General features: G+C 42.5%; 1 protein-coding gene across 1 annotated transcript; it reads left to right on the top strand.

Moving 5' to 3' along the window:
- The first annotated feature begins 1113 nt into the window (after positions 1-1113).
- Positions 1114-14316, top strand: LOC142662943 (olfactory receptor 5AR1-like). Its single transcript, XM_075841237.1, has 4 exons — positions 1114-1165; positions 1436-2367; positions 7149-7237; positions 14172-14316. The coding sequence occupies exons 1-4, from the start codon at positions 1114-1116 to the stop codon at positions 14314-14316; spliced, it is 1218 nt and encodes a 405-aa protein (XP_075697352.1).
- Positions 14317-16451: the final 2135 nt, after the last annotated feature.

The following is a 16451-nucleotide window of genomic DNA, read 5'->3' as shown; positions in this document are numbered from 1 at the left end:
ATAGTTTTATTTTATGTCAATTATTTGTAAAGTAATAATGTTTGCAATGTTTCAGTTACTAATCTTTATATACCTTGCTGGAACCTTTTCCACTTATTCTGCAAAAATGGTGCTAGTTGACAGCTTCCTGAGTGAATTTTGGTACATGAAACTCATATTCAGAAGGATGGTGGAAAACATTAGCAAAATTGACAGCGCTTGCCCAAAAAAATAACGCATTATCCCCTCTTGCTGAACCAAAGGAATAAGAAACATTGTTTTGTCAGCCAGCTATCTAACACAAACGTGTAATTGGGCCCCAATGCAAAATATGCAACAGGGCCGCTCACCTACCATATATAATACTGGTGTCACATTTCTTAGGTGGCAGTGGGAAATTGGGGCCCGTTCATAAACCAGGACTGACTACCTCCGCACCCCCTATTTTGATGCTTCTTATATATCAGTCAACTAGTCTGGTATTTGCATTGTTGACAGATGATTGAGGTAAATTACATATTATATATTACAAACATTATTAGCTTTCCTTTTAATTTGGCCGAAAGACTGCAGGGGACTGCATATAGGTTTCTTCCTATTTGCTTTCAGATTGTTTTGGAGGCCACATAGAGAGATTAACATATTGATCTGTTCACATGGTTGCAGCGCTGTCATGTGGTCTCTGTTGCTTTAGTGCTTTGTCTGTGGAATGGCGTAGCTTAGAGCCAAGGGGGCCTGGCAGCAGGGGTACTGTTAGGCTGGATTCACACGAGCATATTACGTCCGTAATGGACGGAACGTATTTCGGCCGCAAGTCCCGGACCGAATACACTGCAGGGAGCCGGGCTCCTAGCATCATAGTTATGTACAATGCTAGGAGTCCCTGCCTCTATGTGGAACTACTGTCCCGTACTGAAAACATGATTACAGTACGGGACAGTTGTCTTGCAGCGAGGCAGGGACTCAGAGCATCGTACATAACTGTGATGCTAGGAGCCCGGCTCCCTGCAGTGTGTTCGGTCCGGGACTTGCGGCCGAAATACATTCCGTCCATTATGGACGTAATATGCTCGTGTGAACCCAGCCTTAGGCTACTGCCACTGCAGGTGCTGTGTTCCCGTGGCGTTGATCGCAATGCCGTCCGGCACCTTGAACCCACCTGAACAAGGTCGCCATGAAGTGCCAAGTGGGCTTATAAAGTTTTTTTTTAAATTTCAGAGTCTTTTAGATGTGTGAAGCAATGGGCAATGTTTCCGCACACTGATAATGTTTCAGTAAATTATTCCGCTTAGTTATCAACCAAACCATCATGAGGTGGACAGTAAGACTTCTTAGATTGTCCATCATACTCAATATAGATCTAGGACTCATTGGCACTTATATATAAATAGTATTAAATCTAATGTGATTTATTTCGATTTCATTTCCTTATCTTATTCTATTATTTTTCTTCTAGGAATGAAATCAGAAGAGTCATTAAACCGAACAGATTTTATATTTGAAGGTTTAACACATGACCCAATGCTGCAGTACATATTTTTAGTAGTATTCCTAATCATCTATTTTATAATCATTTGTGGAAACGGTATCATATTTTTGGTTATTTGGCAGGATTCTCGTCTGCACACTCCGATGTATATCTTCTTATTAAACCTGTCCGTCATTGACATTGCATCTACCTCAAATATTCTACCAAAGCTTTTAATTATGATCTTCATAAAGTATAATACAATCTCATTCGGGGAATGTATAACTCAGCTATATCTTTTTATTTTGTTTGTTTGCACTGAGGTTTTCCTTCTTGCAGCCATGGCGTATGATCGCTATTTAGCAATCTGCTACCCTTTCCAATATATTATTATAATGAGTTTAAAGCACACTGCTGGACTATCTATCATGGCATGGACTGTTGGACTTTTGAGTCCAGTCGGACATGTCACCCTCATATCAAGAATGTCTTTTTGTGCTTCTCATGTACTCAGTCATTTCTACTGTGATATTTCACCATTGTTAAGGATCTCATGTAGTGATATTCATAGTGTGGAAATGTTAACCTATGCTGTAGGGACTCTTGTGGGAATTCTTACATTAATTTTTACATTATTATCATATATTTTTATCATTTTGAAAATTCTTACTATTAAATCCCCAGGAGGTCGAGGTAAAGCTTTTTCTACTTGCTCTTCACATCTAACTTGCGTCATTATGTTTTATGGAACAATAATGTGTCTGCACATGAGACCCACATCAACTTATTCTTTAAAAATTGACAAGTGCTTTTCTCTTGTATATGCTGCATTGGTTCCAATGTTAAATCCTTTTATTTACAGTCTAAAAAATGAAGAAGTCAAAAAGGGTTTGAGAAAACTTAAGACAATTAATAAAAAATAATATATTTAAACCAAAGAAACTATTTAAACAGGTATATTGAATCTAAATACAATATCTTCTGTAGAAGGCGAACAGGATTTTAAAACTGAAAATGTAGATAACTATACATGATAAATCCCTTAAGGGCTGGAATACTTTGGGCCTTCATTTGCATCATTTTAGGGATTTTTTTTTTTCGCACCACGTGCCATGTGGTATAAATGATATGTATTTTTAAGCGTGTACTATTTATGAACAATAAAATATTTTTATTAAAAAAAGGCGTTATTTAAATTTTTTTACAAATCTTTTTCACATCGTTTTTTTAGAGGATCAGTTGTTTAAATATATATAATACTTTGGAATACTTAGCATTACAAAGCATTATTGGCCACCAGTCATAAACTGACAGGCAATCTATTAGACCATTTAAACCTATAAATAGAGGACACCCTAATCAATTAAATAGTAAACCCAAGGAAACCCGGGCAACAAACTGAATAAATAACCTATAATAGCCTAAAGAAAACACATAAGCCATGTATCAGAAACCAGAAGCGTAATATGAAGCTGCTGGGACCCAAAGCAAAATCTATAACAGGGCCCCCCGTACCATATATTATTTATAATACTGGTGTCTTCTTATGCAGCTGACGTGATTTTGGGTTCTCTCAGGCTCCAGGGCTCGGGTGCAACTGCTACACACCTGTCAGAAACATAATAAGGCAAACATATAAATCATGTATCAGGAACATAATCATCATGTATTATATCAAATAGTCATACTTAGGTCAACCACTATCACCTCATAAAAACACATACACATAAAGACAATTAAAAACACTAAAAGAGGGTGTAAGCTACAAACAGAACGTCCAAAAGTATTGCTAGTATATATCTCGCAAATACTAATACAGTATATATTCAATGCTCTTCAACTTGTTAGATAGCACATACACATATTCAATAATATTAGCCAGCATTAACAATGGTATGGACTTTTGTTAAAAAAGCACTCTGGTAATATTTTTTATTATCGTCATAGACAGTTATTCAGAAAATATGTGTAATGCCGCTACTTTTACCTTTTTATTCTATAACTTTTTTGGTAAAAAAAGCATAGATTCCTCCTGTTAGGTTAGGTCATGTGATGTGATGGTGATCCCCTGCGCTTTACTGGTCTTTCTGCTCTAGCAAGGGGTCACCATCTCACAGCATGACCCACTTTCTGCTGACTACAATTCTGCTTGCCTCAGTGAACACCGCAGTCTCTGCAAAATGACTCCTCTTCTTCACACTCCTATCCTAACGTCACTGCGATCCATCTCTGCGGTGTGTGTGAGTGTGACAGGGGAATCTTGGCAACTGTAGGCATGGAGGGGTGGTGTGAAGTGGTGTCAGCAGGTCTAAAAGAGCACAGAAATTCAGTAACTAATGGTAATTGTAAGGAAAGCCAAAATCATGGAAAGGATGTAATTTATTAATAATACCACGAGTTTATGATTTATGGGAAAAAAAAGTGCTTCTTTTATTAAAAAAAATCATAATATTGTAAAAATCATAAATATTATATCGACCAGAATTGGACATGTCAAAGGATGCCTGTGAGCCGATCACCAGTTTTATATGATTTTTGGATATGTTCTTGGTGGATTCCAAAGGACTGCAGGTTAACATCAGTCAAAAATCAACATCAGTCACTAGAGGACTTATATGTAGGGTGTGCCCTGAACCCACTTACGTATATATGTTCAGCACCTAATGTTACATTTTGTAAACAGATGGGAGGGGGTATAGGATGGTTACTGTTCCGCAGAGGAAATTGCACAGCAAGAATTTCAGACGACACAGTTATAAGATGCTGAACAGAACTTTACTCCAGCAGAGGCACAATCTTCATGGTTACAATATTTGGTACATAATCTTGACGGTTTCACTAATAAATGGGCTTTACACTTGACAGTTTCAGATGTAACTGGTGGGAACGGGACATCGTGTTGGCTAATGGTTCAGTCTCAACTAAAACTTGTGGTGCAGGGGATCTTTGTTCTCATGTGAAATGCTGCACTAGAGATACGCAGTTCAGCCCAGCAAGATAAAGTCTTTTTGGTGGATCAGTCACTTGGTAGCTTGCGCCCTGCCTGGCAATCTCAAGTGGCAGGTCTCGCCCTGCCCAGCTATCCAACAGTGGCTCACACCCCGCTCGGCAAATCCACCCACTTTGTACTGACTTCTTTCTCCTCCCGCTTACCCCACACGCATCACTCTTTCTGTCTGTCTCCTCCATCACTCACCAACTGTCATTATAAAAAAAAAAATATATAAAAAAAAATAAATAAATAATTTTTTTAACCCCTTCCCGACATCCGCCGTGTATATACGGCACACGCCGTGTGAGGGAATATGGAGAGGGCTCACAGGCTGAGACCGCTCCATAGAGCAAGTGTGTCGGCTGTGTGTTAGCAGGGCTTCATAGGAGACTGTCAGAATCGCGTATATTGCAATACATTAGTATTGCAGTATATCGCGCAAACGATCTAACAATCGCTGGTCTTTTCCCATTTTGCTGGTCTTTTCCCATTTTGCCTCAAGCACAATGTAAAAAAATAAAAAGCTAACATAACTGGTATCGACACGTCCGTTAAAGTCTGAACTATTACAATATATCATTATTTATTCCGCACGGTGAACGCCGTAAAAAATAAAAAACATCAGATTTGCCCTTCTTCTCCCACAAAAAATGAAATAAAAAGTGATCAAAAGTCTCATGTACCCCAAAATTATACCAATATAAACTGCAGCTCGCCCCGCAAAAAATAAGCCCTCACACGGCTAAATCGACAGAAAAATAAAAACGTTATGGCTCTCAGAATGTGGCGACAAAACTCAAATTTTATTTTTAACAACCAGTTTTTTCCTTGTAAAAGTAGTAAAGCATAAAGAAAACTATATAAATTTGATATCGCTGTAATCATATTGACCCGAAAAATAAAGTTAACATGCCGTTTTTACTGTACGGGGAACGCCGTAAAAACAAAACCACCCAAAATGTTGAGGAATCGCTGTTTTTTTTTCCTATTCCACCCCACATATACTTTTTTTCTCGTTTCCCACTACATTATATGGTATAAAAAATGGTGCTGTGAAAATCTACAACTCGTCCCGCAAAAAACAAGCACTCATACGGCCATATTGAAAAATAAAAGAGTTATGGCTTTTGGAAGGTGGGGAGGAAAAAAACAAAAGGGAAAATCCGAAAAATGGCTGTGGAGGGAAGGGGTTAAAGACTAGGCTCCTCCCATTTTTTTTAAAGGGGCCACACGCCACAACTGACCTCTGATGCTAATGTGCCTTCACAGAGTCCCGTCTGTACAAAATATATAGTGCTCTATGGAAAATAATTTTTTCTTCTAATACAAATACAGTTGCATTACATAACATAACATTAGGTGCTTAGCATATAAACATTAGTGGGTTTGTGGCACACCCTACATACATTTCAATCTTGATCAGACTGATCAGGTACAATTTTATTTTGTTTTGTATTTTGTTTTGTTTTGAATTAATGAATTTGGTTCTAGGAGATCTACAAAATGTGTATGAGACCCCAATGAGTAATGCAGATTAAATGTGTAAGAGAGTAACCCAGATTTTGAGGTTTTCTGTGTAGATGGGTCCAGATCCTTCCAGAACGGTAAAAATGGCACTGGGTATGCTGTGCTGTAGTCACCACCCAATATGAGGTATTGTGTAAGAGACCATCCCCCTCCAGCAAATCTGTACAGGAGCCGAGGTGACGTCACTCACAGATGAGTCTTTACAGATTTAGATGGGAAGGAGGTGAAAATTGTCTGAACATTGTTAATTTTATGCCAGATTTTAGTAAAATAATTTGTTTGTATTTGAATTAATAAGGTATTCAAAGGACCTGATGGGGGTGGGATTTACAAGTGTTCTGGATTATCAAATGCATGTGGAAAAATAAAACACCGTTTTGAAATAGTCTATCTATATGCGACATGGGTTTCCATTGTAAATTTGTAATGTAGAAATATTTCATCATATATAGTATGTACAAGACAGGATACGATGCACGGGGTAAATCATTCAGAAACCACTCTCACCTTCTTGTTTATCTCAAGAAGTGGAGCTGGAGGTGCTCGCTGAGGCTTGTAACTTGGCAAGAGGTAAGACGACCACTGACTCTAGGTACGCTTTAGGCATCGCCCACAATTATGGGCCCATTGGTAGTAGGACCTTTGTTGGATCATCGGGTAAGCCAATTGAGAGAGCGAGAGAAGACAGTCCTGACAACAAGAGTATGTGCAGCCAGGTAACAGAAAATGTGCTTCTACCTGGATTCAATAATGTCACCACTAGGTTTGTAGCAGCCTGCATGATGTGCGCAAGGCATGACATAGGTAAAACAGCAAAGGTACGTATGAAAGTGCACCCCGGCCAGATTACCCGTTTCAGCAACTGCAGAACATACAACTACGCGAGGTAGGTGTGTATGAAAAGGTTCTCGAATGTGTAGACCTGTTCTCAGGGTGGCCTGAAGCCTGGCCAGTACCTTCCCCACTGCAGAAGTAGTGTGTAGTGACAGGGGAATAGTTTTTATCCCAAGTATTGAACTGGTGTTTGTACAATGATAAGATATCAGCAGTTCTCCAGATGTTATCCCAAAGTTAGGCCTCCTTTACGCGAACGTGATATACGTCCGTGCGACGCGCGTGCTTTTCACACGGGTCGCACGGACCTATACAAGTATATGGGGGCATGCAGACAGTCCGTGAATTTTGCTCAGCGTGAGTGCGCTGAAAAAAACTCACGACATGTTCTACATTTCTGCGTTTTTCGCGCATCACGCACGCATTGAAGTCAATGGGTGCGTGAAAACCACGAAGGTCGCACGGAAGCACTTCCGTGTGAACTGCGTGATTCGCGCAAGAGCTGTCAAACTCTGAATGTAAACAGAAAAGCACCACGTGCTTTTCTGTTTACAAACATCCAAACGGAGTGTCAGAATTTAGAGATGAGCGAACCGAACTTCACCGGGTTCGGCCGAACTCGTTTTGACCGAACCCGGCAAAAAAATTTCCGGTACGCGACGTCAGGAGACAGTCACTGTTCAGGGTGCTGAAAGAGTTAAACTGGTTCAGCACCCTGGACAGTGACTTCCGATCACAATATACATGAACCTGTAAAAAAAAAAAAGAAGTTCTGACTTACCGATAACTCCCGGCTTCTTCCTCCAGTCTGACCTCCCGGGATGACAATTCAGTCCAAGTGACAGCTCCAGCCAATCACAGGCCAAGCACAGGCTGCAGCGGTCACATGGACTGCCGCGTCATCCAGGGAGGTGGGGCCGGATGTCAAGAGAGGGACGCGTCACCAAGGCAACGGCCGGGAGGAAGCAGGAAGTTCTTGGTAAGTATGAACGTCTTTTTTTTATTCACAGGTTGCTGTATATTGTTATCGGAATTCACTGTCGAGAGTGTTGAAAGAGTTACTGCCGATCAGTTAACTCTTTCAGCACCCTGGACAGTGACTGACGTCGACTAGCCTCATCACTATGATGGTGGCTGCGCGAAAATCACGCAGCCGCGCATCATACACTGATGACACACGGAGCTGTCAAGTGCCTTTTGCGCACGCAAAAGGCTGCGTTTTTTGGCGTGCGCAAAATGCACACGCTCGTGTAAATGAGGCCTAAGTTTGTTTAATAATGGTATTCAAGAAGTGTTGTGGGAATATTAAATACGGAGGTTACGTTTTATGTAAAGTTCTAGACCAACGTGTCTTAGCATTGGAGTATTGGAGGCATGTGTCAGATAAAAGGTACAGCAGCGGTATATTCCCATTTGAAAACATTTTTTGTTGTGAAAGGAAAATTTTAGAGCAGAAAATTCTGTGAAGTATATATATAGAAAAAGAATCAGTTTGCAAGTATCACTGCTAGTTACTGCTCAATGTGAATGTTTAACCCCTTACCGTCGTAAACAACTTTCAGATTTTAAAGGGAAGCTGTCACCAGAATTTCACCTATTAAACCAGCAATACCAGGTGGTAGTGGGTGAAAAATCATTTCTATATAACCTATAATTGTCTACTTACTTGGCTCTGTAGCTTTAGTATTCAGCTTTTTAGTGTTCCCACAACGTATGCTAATGAGCATAAAAGAGTCAAATCTTCTTTTGAAAAGAGTCATATCTTCATTCCTCAAGTCTTTCCGAGTTCTCCCCGCCTCCTTACTTCTGATTGACAGCTCCTCGCCTTCCCCCAGCACACAAAATCCTGCGCTTGTGCATTGATGTCCTCATCTGTTGTGTGCGTACGATGGGACACCGTATTATTACAATAAAAGCCGCAAAATGTTTGCAGACCGTTATTTACAGTCGGAGGAGGAGTTTAGGAGAGGGGATAACGGCAATGAACTTTTGATAGCAGCGGCCAGTGAGGGATAAGTAAAGTTCAATAGGTGAAATGCTGGTGACAGGTTCCCTTTAATTATCGTTCTTTCCTCCCCACCTTCCAAAAGCCATAATGTCTTTATTTTTCCATCAATATAGTACTTTGAGGGCTTGATTTTTGCGGGACGAGTTGTACTTTTTCGTAGCACCATTTATTTTGCCGTATAATTTACTACGAAACGGGGAAAAAATTATTTGTGGGGTACATAATGAAAAAAACAGCAATTCCTCCATGGTTTTTTGCATGCCGTTTTTACGGAATACACTGTGCAATTAAAACAACATGTTAACTTTATTCTGTGGGTCAATACGATTACGGTGATACCAAATATATATAGTTTTTTCTATATTTTATTACTTTTACAAGCAGGGCCGCCATCAGGGGGTATTAGGAGTACTTCTGTAAGGGGCCCGGCCAGTGGCCATGGCCGGAGGCTCCGCTAGCAGCCGCTATGGCTGCTACAGCGCGACACCACTGAACACTATGGCAGAGCAGGGAGGTATCTCCCCGCTCTGCCATTAAACAAAACACATGTATCCCCTATCCACAGGATAGGGGATACATGTGTGATCGCTGGCATTGATAGGGAGAACGGGGGACTGAGAGTCCCCTGAAGTTCTCATCACAAACCTCGGACTTCCGGGGTCTGTGTCGGCAGCTCCGTAGAAATGAATGGAGCGCCGGTCGCGCTTGTGCGCATGCGTGACCAGCGCTCTTTTCATTTTTATTGAGCTGCGCAGACGCCGGAAATCAGAGGTTAGTCATGGAGAACTTCAGGGTACTTTCAGTCCCTCGTTCTCCCTATCGCTGCCAGCGATCACACATGTATCCCCTATCCTGTGGATAGGGGATACATGTCTTTTGTAGGACACACTGTAGGTCAGATTTTTTTGTGGGGGTTGGGGCTGCATGGCGTTACCTACAGGGGAGATGCATAGCGTTACCTACAGGGGGGCTGCATAGCAGAACCTACAGGGGGGGCTGTATAGCGTTACCTACAGGGGGGGCTGTATAGCGTTACCTACAGGGGGGCGGTATGTAGCGTTACCTACAGGGGGGGCTGTATGTAGCGTTAGCGCCATACAGCCCCCTCTGTAGATAACACCATACAGCCCCCACTGTAGAGAATGCCATACAGAGTGCCCCCTGTAGATAACGCCATACAGCCCCCTTTGTAGATAACGCTATACAGCCCCCCCCTGTAGGTAACGCTATACAGCCCCCCCTGTGGGTAACGCTATGCAGCCCCCCTGTAGCTAACGCAATACACCCCCCCTCTAGATAACGCCATACACCCCCCCCCCATAGATATCTACAGAGGGGGCTGTATGGCGTTATCTACAAAGGGGGCTATATGGCGTTATCTACAGGGGGGCTATATGGCATTATCTACAGAGGGGTCTGTATGGCGTCATCTACAGGGGGTCTGTATGGCGTTATTTACAGAGGGGGCTGTATGGCGTTAAAGTTGTATATAAGAAAGTTTGTTACAATGTATCAGTCAATCATCTGTGAGCTAAACGCAGCAACAGCACAAACCCCTCTCCTGTGCTGGACTCCAGGCAGATGGCTCTTATCTACACTGATACATTGTAACAAGACCATCAGCTGTGAAAGTAATAAGCTTGGACTGGTTTTAATGTTCTCATTCACAGACAGCAGGCAGAGATCTTGAAAATCATGAGGAACTGAAGCAGGAAGACAGAAAGCTGCAGAATGTCATTATACAGTAGGCTGGGGTGCTGCATCACTCGCAGGGAATTTATACGTGTAAGGCTATGTTCACACTGAGTATTTTGACGAGTTTTTTGACACGGAAACCGCGTCGCAAAACTTGTCAAAAATGGCCCGAAAATGCCTATCATTGATTTCAATGGGAGGTGTCGACGTCTTTTTCCCGCGAGCAGTAAAAGGGGGGCCCAGAAAATTTAGCTGTATGGGGCCCTGAAATTCCTGTTTACAAGTAAAAACCTAAGTGTAAAAAAGAAAATTTATTTTGTGTCGCCAAATTCCGAGAGCCATAACTTTTTTATTTTTCAGTCGATTAAGTGGTTTGAGGGCTTATTTTTTGTGGGATGAGCTGTAGTTTGTAATAATACCATTTTGGTGTAAATTCAACGGTTTGATCACCTTTTATTTCATTTTTTGTGGGAGATTAGGTGACAAAAAAATAGACATTCTGGCGTTTACAATATTTTTTTACGGCGTACACCGTGCAGGTTAATTATATATTGTAATAGTTCAGACTTTTACGGACGCGGCGATACCAATTATGTTTATTTAATTAATTTTTTACTATGCTCTAGGGGGAAAATGATAAAAGGGTTTTTTTGGGAACTTTTAATATGCAGTGAAGGAAATAAGTATTTGATCCCTTGCTGATTTTGTAAATTTGCCCACTGTCAAAGACATGAACAGTCTAGAATTTTTAGGCTAGGTTAATTGTACAAGTGAGAGATAGATTATATAAAAAAACAAACAGAAAAATCACATTGTCAAAATTATATATATTTATTTGCATTGTGCTCAGAGAAATAAGTATTTGATCCCTTTGGCAAACAAGACTTAATACTTGGTGGCAAAACCCTTGTTGGCAAGCACAGCAGTCAGACATTTTTTGTAGTTGATGATGAGGTTTGCACACATGTTAGATGGAATTTTGGCCCACTCCTCTTTGCAGATCATCTGTAAATCATTAAGATTTCGAGGCTGTCGCTTGGCAACTCGGATCTTCAGCTCCCTCCATAAGTTTTCGATGGGATTAAGGTCTGGAGACTGGCTAGGCCACTCCATGACCTTAATGTGCTTCTTTTTGAGCCACTCCTTTGTTGCCTTGGCTGTATGTTTCGGGTCATTGTCGTGCTGGAAGACCCAGCCACGAGCCAATTTTAATGTCCTGGTGAAGGGAAGGAGGTTGTCACTCAGGATTTGACGGTACATGGCTCCATCCATTCTCCCATTGATGCGGTGAAGTAGTCCTGTGCCCTTATCAGAGAAACACCCCCAAAACATAATGTTTCCACCTCCATGCTTGACAGTGGGGACGGTGTTCTTTGGGTCATAGGCAGCATTTCTCTTTCTCCAAACACGGCGAGTTGAGTTAATGCCAAAGAGCTCAATTTTAGTCTCATCTGACCACAGCACCTTCTCCCAATCACTCTCAGAATCATCCAGATGTTCATTTGAAAACTTCAGATGGGCCTGTACATGTGCCTTCTTGAGCAGGGGGACCTTGCGGGCACTGCAGGATTTTAATCCATTATGGCGTAATGTGTTACCAATGGTTTTCTTGGTGACTGTGGTCCCAGCTGCCTTGAGATCATTAACAAGTTCCCCCCGTGTAGTTTTCGGCTGAGCTCTCACCTTCCTCAGGATCAAGGATACCCCACGAGGTGAGATTTTGCATGGAGCCCCAGATCGATGTCGATTGACAGTCATTTTGTATGTCTTCCATTTTCTTACTATTGCACCAACAGTTGTCTCCTTCTCACCCAGCGTCTTACTTATGGTTTTGTAGCCCATTCCAGCCTTGTGCTGGTCTATGATCTTGTCCCTGACCTCCTTAGAAAGCTCTTTGGTCTTGCCCACGTTGTAGAGGTTAGAGTCAGACTGATTAATTGAGTCTGTGGACAGGAGTCTTTTATACAGGTGACCATGTAAGACACCTGTCTTTAATGCAGGCACCAAGTTGATTTGGAGCGTGTAACTGGTCTGGAGGAGGCTGAACTCTTAATGGTTGGTAGGGGATCAAATACTTATTTCTCTGTGCACAATGCAAATAAATATATATCATTTTGACTATGTGATTTTCTGTTTTTTTTTAAATATAATCTATCTCTCACTGGTAAAATTAACCTAGCCTAAAAATTCTAGACTGTTCATGTCTTTGACAGTGGGCAAACTTACAAAATCAGCAAGGGATCAAATACTTATTTCCTTCACTGTATATATTTTTTTTTATACAAAAAAAACTTTAACTAATTTGTACTTTTTTTATAAGTCCCCCTAGGGGACTTCAACCAGCGATCATTAGATCGCTTGCATGATATACTGCAATACTAATGTATTGCAGTATATCGTGATTCTGACAGGCATCTATTAAGCTCTGCCGGAGGCAGGGCTTAATAGGTGTACAAAGATGGCAGACCTGGGGGTCTTCATTAGGCCCCCAAGCAGCCATAGCAACCATCGCCCCCCCGCGATTGCGTTGCGGGGGGAGCGATCAGCTGTTAGAGGGGGTCGACCCCCTCTTTCTTACGATTTAAATGCTGCGGTCGGTATTGAGCGCGGCATTTAACTAGTTAAACGAGCAGGATCACGCTCGAGCGCGATGCCGCTCATTATTCTGAAGTGTCGGCTGTAACATACAGCCGACACCAGCATCGTATGAAGCGGGGTCACTCCATGAGCCCGTTCCATACTTCCCCTACCTGGCTATAACGTAACTGTATGTCATATGTCGGGAAGGGGTTAATGTGAAGATGTTATTTGTTAATGTTTTTCTACAACTGAATAATTTGATTAAGATCAATTAATTATTATGTAATGATTAAGATGGTTCTCCACAGGAAGTGTCCAACTGGGAGCGAAAGGCGTGAAAACCAAATTCTAACAGAATGTGGATGGATAAAGGAAGGTAAACCAGTAACACCCAATGTACTCTTGATGGCACTTGCATTGATGGTGTGTGACCTCACATATGCCCCCAAGACCGAAAGGATCGATTTGGTAAGATCTAATTGGTATGTCCAAGGTTTTACAGCTGTTGCTGCGAAATTCTGTTAGAGCTGTTTGATTTGCCTACAGAACAGTCCTGGCAGACCGGTGCCAACTTTATCATACCCACCTCCCACGAAGAGAACAGACCTTGAGAGGCCTTCCCAGGCAATACAAGTCAGAGGAAGAAAAAATTGGTATGAGACACTTGTCAGATAAACATATGATATCTGTGTATATTTTTGTGGGTAGGAGCTGTTACAGGTAATCCGCTCAGATCAAGGTACAAATCCTGCTGAAAAGTGTAAAACCAAGTGCAAATAAAATGTACCCAGTAACTACACATTTTCTAGGTGCCCTGTCCATTGGGACAGAAAAGTTTTTCTTATATAAAGGTGTTTGATTTAGTTTAAGGGCCTGACATTGTTATTGATAAGTACTTAGAACAACTTTTATATTATGTAAATGTTATCACCAGATTAGCATTTATTTTAACAATTGACAAATGTTGGGTCCTCAGCAAGTGCCAGTAAACATGAACTAAAAGACTTTTAACATGATGAACTCCATCACTGAGATGCGGCAGGTGCAGTCTGAGCCAACACAATGTGCTTGTCATGAACTGAATGCAGTGTCACAATTCTAAGCAGCCGCGCAGACAAGCAACTTACCGGAGGAAGACAATTTCGATGCGGAGAGTTCTGTGGCAGTCACAATAAAACTCCGCTATGTCGTCTACGTGGGAACTCATCCCAGGCTCACAGTACAGCCCGGTGATGTACAATAACAAGAGACGTTGACTGACAGATGAGGAGGACCAAACCAAGTCCTGATGACATCAGCAATTGTCAAAGTAAAGCAAAGGCCAAAGACCTGAGTGAACCTGTCAGCAGCATCCATGTGTTTTAATAAGTAAGTGACCAGGAGGAGGGTCATAATAAATCCCCCACTGGACACCACCGTAGAGTCTGACTCCACAATTATGTGTGTTACCCTAAGGAGAACAGTCAGTGAAAAGCAGAAGACAGAAGAGGATGACGATGTACAGGACTTGTCAATGCACTGGTGGGACCCTATACCCAAACCTGACATTGCTGATGGCATTATATTATTAAGTTGTGGCCCTATTGATATATATAATCTCTGTAATTTAATATGAGAAAAAGGGGGATTTGTGCGCTTTGGCTTTTTAAGTCTGGACTGAGCTCGTGAGCGCACCCTGGTGGTCATAGTGGAGCAGGACCGGCGTATGTGCAGACATCTCGAGAGAAGGGCGTCGACGGGATGGAAGGAGTTCGTGGTCAGCGACCACGGACGTTACATCTATAAACCAAACTGGAGGGCTACTGAAAGCATGATTGCCTGTTGGGTATTGTCCTACACACTGCCACCAATGTTCCCTCTAGGTCTTGGCAGCTCCTGAGGGGGGCAGTTATGGAGCAGGGCAGGTCTCTATCAATGGTGGTGATCTGATGACCAAAATTAATACCCACAGTAAAAGCTAATATATCATACTACATAAGAGAATAAGAAAACTTATGTTAAATTAGTTTTAATTACTTTTTTAAAATCTGTAATATGACATGTCCAGCAGTAAAATGGACGACAGTTATAAACACCAATTATAGGCATCAATGAAAGAATCCTTTGTTACACCACTGTCCTTATAGATAGCGCCACAGAGACCCCCTGTAGATAGCGCCACAGAGCCCCCTCTAGATAGCGCCACACACATCCCCAGTAGATAACACCACACATCATCATGTAGATACTACCCCATGTTGATACTGTATATACTGCCACACAGACCCCCCTGTAATGACGAGGTAGGGAGACAGACAGGTGAGCCCTAATCTACTCTCCACTCAGTCCCTGCCTACTTGCAACTGCCCATCCTAGGCGACGGCGTACAACTGGGCGACGAACCCTACGCTCAATAAGTGCACGACAGACAAACAGACAAGGGTAAACAGAAGTTAGGGAAATGGGGCAGTCACCCACGGCAGCACCGTGAGCAACGACAGTAGTGAACGAGCAGAGTCAAACCAGGAGTGTACGAGGTACCAAACGCAGAGCAGGAGAATTGTCAGTAAAGCCAGGGTCAAAATGAAGCAGAGGACAAAATGTTCAAGCAGCAGCAGCAGCAGCAGAGCCGGGACACAGACAGAATCACAGTCAAAGGAGGAGAAGGAAATGCAGGTATAAATAGACAGAGGGCGGGAGCTAGCTCCGTCTGGCCAGGCTGTGATAGGCTCTTATACTCCTCAGCCTCCCAGCCTGATTGGTAGAAGATCGTGTCACTCTCTCAGACTTAGGAGCAGGTGGAGACTGATTACCCACGGGCGTCGACACAGAAGCTGTGTCTGGCAGATCCGTTACAGTACCCCCCCCTTTTAAAAGGGGCCACTGGACCCTTTCTAGGTGGACCTGGCTTATTGGGGAAGCGAAGATGGAACCTCCTGAGCAATACCCCAGTGTGAACATCCCGGGCGGGTACCCAAGTCCTCTCCTCAGGCCCGTATCCTCTCCAATGGACCAGGTACTGGAGGGAGCCTTGGACCATCCTGCTGTCCACAATCTTGGCCACCTCAAATTCTACCCCTTCAGGGGTGAGAATAGGGACGGGAGGTTTCCTCGAGGGAGCCAAGAAAGGGGAGCAGCGTTTAAGGAGGGAGGCATGAAACACGTCATGTACTCGAAAAGACGGGGGTAACTCCATTCGGAAGGAGACAGGGTTAAGGACTTCAATGACCTTGTATGGCCCTATATATCGGGGAGCAAATTTTTGGGACGGGACTTTAAGGCGCAAATTTTTAGAAGATAGCCACACCAGATCCCCGACCACAAACAAGGGGTTAGCAGGACGTCTTCTATCTGCCTGAGTCTTTTGTATGCTCTGGGACGCCTCTAGG

Source organism: Rhinoderma darwinii, chromosome 11 (genome assembly GCF_050947455.1).
Source record: "Rhinoderma darwinii isolate aRhiDar2 chromosome 11, aRhiDar2.hap1, whole genome shotgun sequence".
NCBI classification, from domain to species: domain Eukaryota; kingdom Metazoa; phylum Chordata; class Amphibia; order Anura; family Rhinodermatidae; genus Rhinoderma; species Rhinoderma darwinii.
The sequence above is the reverse complement of the archived record's forward strand: the minus strand, read 5'-3'. Positions and strand labels throughout refer to the sequence as shown.

Excerpts from the sequence above, each read along its gene's own strand:
- LOC142662943 (XM_075841237.1), top strand. The coding sequence starts at position 1,114 with ATGCCGTCCGGCACCTTGAACCCACCTGAACAAGGTCGCCATGAAGTG. Across the intron at positions 2,368-7,148 it reads TTAAGACAATTAATAAAAAA|TTGCTCAGCGTGAGTGCGCT; the intron begins TAATATATTTAA and ends AGTCCGTGAATT. Across the intron at positions 7,238-14,171 it reads GCACGCATTGAAGTCAATGG|TGTCACAATTCTAAGCAGCC; the intron begins GTGCGTGAAAAC and ends AACTGAATGCAG.